The sequence below is a fragment of the Amblyomma americanum genome, chromosome 5 (genome assembly GCF_052857255.1).
Source record: "Amblyomma americanum isolate KBUSLIRL-KWMA chromosome 5, ASM5285725v1, whole genome shotgun sequence".
Classification (NCBI taxonomy): Eukaryota; Metazoa; Arthropoda; class Arachnida; order Ixodida; family Ixodidae; genus Amblyomma; species Amblyomma americanum.
Window position 1 is genome coordinate 83761275 of NC_135501.1, and position 6266 is coordinate 83767540.

At 51.3% G+C, this 6266-nt stretch overlaps 1 protein-coding gene across 1 annotated transcript; it reads left to right on the top strand.

The window, feature by feature from the left end:
- Positions 1-1022: 1022 nt before the first annotated feature.
- Positions 1023-2834, top strand: LOC144134852 (uncharacterized). Its single transcript, XM_077667664.1, has one exon. It carries the CDS (start codon positions 1023-1025, stop codon positions 2832-2834), a length of 1812 nt encoding a protein of 603 aa, XP_077523790.1.
- The last annotated feature ends 3432 nt before the right edge of the window (positions 2835-6266 follow it).

Genomic DNA, 6266 nt, shown 5'->3' on the forward strand with positions numbered 1-6266 from the left:
ATTATCCCTACGTCATAAGACAGGCCGGTGATCAGCCATGGAACTTAAAAGCTTCACATCCTGAGCCGGCCCTCGCCCTCCTAACCAAGCCAAACTTGCGACAAGCCAAGTGGGAGCTCCGCGTTTTTGCGCCACTGCATGCAATGGACTCTACCGTGGCGCGCGCGCACACACACCCACACACTCAGCCCAGCACACACACACACACACATGCAGAAAAAGGCAGTGAACTAGGGCGCCAGAAAGTCACGTGCATGCAGGTACAATTCCTATACAAGCGCATCCCGAAAATGGTTACACGTTTAAATGGTATTATTCAATAATTTGTACGCTGAGCAACCTGTCACCATACTTGTGTATAAATGCAGGAAACACATGTTGTGTGCAAGCAGCCTAGGTAAAATGATCAGCGCCGTTCGTAAGTAGAAGGCAGCATATTTTCATTTTTGCGAAAGCATAGCAGCTCATAAGGAGGAAAATCAGGCGTTGTCCTCCCCAGAGGTTTGGAAAAACTACGTGACCTAATCAGAAAAAGAAAAATTAAGTTTCGTAAATAAAATACTTTCCGAAGTGGGTTCCGCACCCACGAACGGAACCCGCCGCATTGGCTCAGTGGATAGGGCGCGATGTCAGTGCACGCTAAACATCCCCAGGTGGTCTAAATTATTCCAGAACCCTCCACTACGGCACCTTTTTCTTCTTTTTTTTCACTCCCTCCAGGATTAGGCCACCAGGGGGCAGGGAGTGTGGACGTGACTCACGTCGGTTCCGTGGAAAGTTGGTTTGTCTGGTGGAAATTGTGCCGATTCATGGAATAATTGTTTGCCATCACCTGTGGAAAGTCACAAGGGTCATCTGGGTGACATTTTCATGAGCGTGAGTGGACGTTTGAGCATTTTATGGCCTTTTTGTGTCGAGCATGTTTCCCGCCTAGCTAAGCCGACCGCTAGCGGTAAACGAACGCGGCGGCTCGGCGACAGCCGAAGCCTCCGGCGCTCGCTTCGAAACGCCGTTGCATGACCATGGAGGTGACCGTAGAGGGTACGGAGATTACACCCGAAGAATTGAGAACCTCGGATTGGATCACTAAATTGGGAAAACATGTTAAAGAACTGCAGGACCTCACGAGAGGCGAACGGCGAGGAGGCAAAGATGGAGACGCCAGATTGGAACGCGGAGCCGAATCCGGAGAGGACAGAAAGATAGCGGCGGAGGCGAACGCCGCATATAAAAAGCTGGGGCAGAAGAACGCGGAGCGCTCAATTGCGTCCTACCTTCCGCGTTTGCCAGCTAATGACTACAAGATAATTATTCGGCCGAAGAATGGGCTGGCGCTCGCGAAAGTTCCGACTACGAGGTTGAGTGCGGCGGTGCGTATGGCAGCGCAAATTCCATGGGTCAAAGGGCAGGACAAGTACGTGCTGATTCATAACGACAAACAAGGCACCCTGATTTTCAGCACCCCAGACATGGACACTGTCTGGAAGGTGACCAAGATTAAGTCTATCCATATCGACGACGACGAGTACGAAGTCACAGCGTACCTGGCGCCGCACGAGGACTGCGGGCGGGGTGTGGTGCACGGCATCGACCCGAAACTGACCATGGAGGAACTGACAGAGGCCTTCGGCACCCCGCGGAACCCGCCGATACTTGGCGTTAGGAAGATGGGCAAATCCAGTTCGGCGATTGTCATCTTCAAACACGAGACAGTGCCGAGGTGGGTGTACTGTGACGACGTGCCCCTAAAGTGCGTGCTCTACAAGAAGCGGTACGAGGTGTGCTACCGCTGTGGCGAGCTAGGACACAGATCGGACGTATGTGTCAGCGCCCAAGTTAAGTTTCTGGGATGCGGAATCATAGCCCCACCCGAGGATCACGTATGCGAGCCCAAGTGTAAATTGTGCGGCAAAGGTCACTTCACAGCAGACCGGAAATGCAAGGAAGCTTTCAGGACCCCTTATACGATAAAGAAGAGGCAATGGGAGGCCAAGCTGGCTATGGAAGTCATGGAAGAGGAAGCGCGGAAGGCGGAGAAGACCGAAGTAGGAAGGAGCCGGTTCGAAAAGCATCAAGGGAGATCCAGGAGTCAGTCAGGAAACCAGAGCGAGTCGAGAGGGAGATCAGAGTCCTTCCCGCGTCTACCGAATCTGCGGGAAGCGGAGAACCAAAAGAAGGCCCAACCCGGGACTACGGGCCCCTCCGGAGGCGCTGTCGTCAACAACCCAGCGAGGCCCAAGTCTCCGAGCCGAAAGGTGGGTTGGGTGAGCGAAGCCTCCCGGGATAAACGCGATGAAGAAATCTTCCAGATTAAGGAAGAAAATCGATTGCTTAAGGCACAGCTCGCAGCGATGAGCAAGCAAACTGAGGAGCTTAGAATAGCGCTTAAGCCTAATGCAGCCCCTGCGAAACAATCGCAGATGCCACAAAATCCAGTTGTAAGAGCATCAGAGGAGCAGGGTGCGGCTCAGCCGCCGGCTAAGAAGAGGGCGAAGGAAGTAGGGAAGCCCATAAAAGATATGGACACAGAGAAAGTGATAGACATGAAAATAGAACAAATGGAGGCAAAATTTGAGGCCAAATCTAGACAGGACAATGCATGGCGCAAGGCTTTTGAAGAACGCATGTTAGGGATGTTCCAAACCCTCTCAGAGCAGCTGCATCAACGAGATAACAGTGTCGCAGAGCAAATATATCAGAGGGATAATAACCTCACTGAACAACTTAAGGAAGAATTTGCGAAAAGGGACCGGGCGTATGAGCACCTCACCCAACAAGTACTAGGAAACCAGATGAATCAGCTGATTGGCAATCATGGCTCACAGATCCAGTAAAACCACCGTTTGGTAATGGAATTGTAGAGGTTTCACGCGCAAGCGTGCTGTCTTGCAGGAATTCCTGAGGAACGGGGACCGACCGGAGCTAATAGCACTACAAGAATGCGGCAGAAAAGCAAAATTGTAGGGGTACAAATCATACGTAGGCGAGGGTGAAAACACGCAGGTGGCCACCCTAGTCAAACGAAACATCACGGCGGTGCAGCATAACATCGGGAGTACACAAATAGACCATGCTCTCGTAGAACTGATACCGCGAAGAAAGAGAGAAAGTAGCTTGTTCGTATTAGATGTCTACAGTTCTCCCAAACAAAGGAAATGTGAATTCGGGGATCTCTTCGCAACGACGCGATGTAAGATAAAGAACAACCCGCTGTTGATCGTGGGGGACTTTAATGCTCACCATTCGGCTTGGGGATATAAACAGGCTTGAATCAAGGGCAGGAAATTGTGGGACGACATACAGACTCATAATCTGGATTTGATAACCGACCCGCTGCAACCCACAGCGAAGGGAAATAGTGTCGCGAGTGACACAACACCTGACCTCACCTTGACGGGGAGCGGCACTAGAGCCACGTGGTGCAATACAAACGAGGATCTGGGAAGCGATCACAAGATCATAGAAGTGGTGGTAGAAGGCGGCCCGACAATTCCCGGGAAACGGAAGGTAGAGGCCGTAAATTGGGACGCTTTCAGGGCACTCAGGGACAACCCGTGTCCCGTCTCTGACATTGCGGAATGGAGCGATGGGGTGGTACGGTCTGCTAAAGAGGCCACCGAAGCGGTGGAAATCGAGGGGGACAACGAAGCCGTAGACAGGAGATTTATAAATCTCTGCAGGAAAAAGAAAGGGTTGGAGGATCGACTTCGACAAAGGATATGGGATCGGAATATCAGGAAACAGATAGCGGCTTTAAACAGAGAAATTGAAGAGCACGCAATCGCACTCACGAAGCAGAATTGGGGGAACGTTTGCGATCAGATGGAGACGAATTTGAGTACCGCATGAACGTGGCGACTTCTTCGCCACCTCTTAGATCCGGATAGCACAAAGTCAGCGTCCAAACAACAGCTGGAAAGACTGGCGCATCAGTTTGAAGGCACTAAGAAGGAACTATTAGAAGAAGTTCGCAATAGGCACATAAATCCCGCCGGACCCGAACCCCTCCCGGACTATGAAGGGGGAGAGTATTCGGAACTAGACGCCCCGCTCTCCTAGGCAGAAGTCAGAGCGGAGAGTAATCGCCTGCGGACTAAGTCAGCAGCGGGGCCGGATAGAGTGAGCAACAGAATGCTTCGTAATTTAGACGACAGGTCCATCGCCAACATCGCAACGTACATGCAGGAGTGCTGGGAGAAAGGGACGATACCACAGGAGTGGAAACTCGCAAATCTCATTTTCATTCCCAAGTCGGGGAAGAAACTGGGCCTCGAGAACCTCAGGCCGATATAGCTCACCTCCTGCGTGGGTAAGCTTATGAAACATGTCGTTCAGACGCGGCTCAGTTGGTACATAGAGGACAATGGGCTATACCCAGACACCATGATCGGCTTCCGACCAAAGCTGTCAGCATGCGACGTGATGCTGCAACTCAAGGACCAAATTATAGATAAGCAAACCCGAGACACGAAAGTGATTGTGGGGTTGGATGTGGCAAAGGCATTTGACAACGTGAGGCACGTGTCGATCTTAGAGAATCTGAACTCACTAAATGTAGGTAAGAGAGTGTATAGTTACATCAAGGACTTTCTTACGAACAGGAAAGCCACTCTCAAGATAGGGGAAGACTCCATCGAGGACATTATACTTGGTAACACAGGAACGCCGCAAGGCTCGGTGTTATCACCGACCCTCTTCTACATTGCGATGTTGAGACTCTCCGAACTGTTGGCGGACATTGAGAATTTAAACCACACAATATACGCGGATGACATAACATTATGGATAAATAAGGGAGTGACGGACAAATTGAAAGCTCTCTGCAAAAAGCAATTGACATCATTGAAGAGTACCTGAAACCCAAGGGACTTACATGCTCGGCCGAAAAGTCGGAAGCACTGTTCCTGATGCCCCCTGGAAAACGGCGGCTTCACCAAAAGCACGAGGCAGACATCCACCTGTATGTCAATGGCGGAGAGATCCCCGCGGTTGACAGTATCCGCGTCCTCGGGCTAAGGATTCAGGCGAATCGGAAGAATCATGAAACGCTTGCTAGGTTAGAAGCTAGTGCAAATCAGACGTGTCGTCTTATCAGAAGAATAGCGAACAGGCACGCTGGGATGAAGGAGGCGAATCTCTTGAGACTCGTGCAAGCCTTCGTAATCAGTAGGATAGTGTACGTGGCACCCTACCTGAAACTCAACGGAGCGGAACGGAACAAGCTCGAAATCATTATCAGGAAAAGTGTCAAGGTCGCACTTGGCCTACCCCCGAACACATCCACCGAGAGACTTATGAAGCTAGGGGTCTCCAACACTCTCGCGGAGCTCATTGAGGCTGCCCTTACCGCTCAGCATCAAAGGCTACTCGGTTCTGAAACGGGGAGGAAAATTTTAGAGAGATTGGGCTACGAGCCCAAGCATGAACATGCCCGCTCACGAGACATACCAACGACAAATCAGGGACAAGATTAAAATCCCTCCGCTGCCCAGAAACATGCACCCCGCCTTTCACGAAGGCAGGCGCAAAGACAGGCCAGAAGCATTACATGCTAGGTATACAGGTCGACAGGACGTCCTGTATACGGACGCTGCAATATATAAGAGCAAAGCCGCACACGCGGCTGTGGCGGTTAAGGAAGACGGAACCCCTGTGGCGTGCTGCACAGTCAGTGGTGTCAAGACAGTAGAAGCTGAGGAAGTGGCGATAGCCTTAGCCGCCAGCCAAGGAGGGGTCAAGGTGGTCATTAGCGATTCAAAAAACGCTGTGCGAAATTACGAACCGGGGAGGGTGACGGTGACTGCCATCCGTATATTAAGCAGGGAAGGAGGATCCAGAGAACTGGTTCTGCTCGTTTGGGCACCAGCTCACCAAGGACTTAAAGGGAACGAGGAGGCTCATTCGGTCGCCCGAGGTCTCACTTACCGGTCAACCCCTGGGACCTCCCAAATCTCTGGAAGTACAAACAGCACAGAGGATATGCGCGCATACCAGGAAATCACACAATAGTACAGACTAAATCGTCAGATTTATCCGGGAGCGGACAAAACGCTCAATAAAAAAGAGGAGGTTCTTTGGAGGAAATTACAGACAGGGGTTTTTCCCAACCCAGTACTCTACAGCAAGTGGCATCCTACAGTATTCAGGTCAAAGTGCAAATTTTGCGATCAGCCAGCAAATTTGGTCCACGTGGTGTGGACGTGCCCGGCTAAATATGATAGCTCACGCACTATAGAATCCTGGGAGGCTTTGCTCCGCAGCCCAGA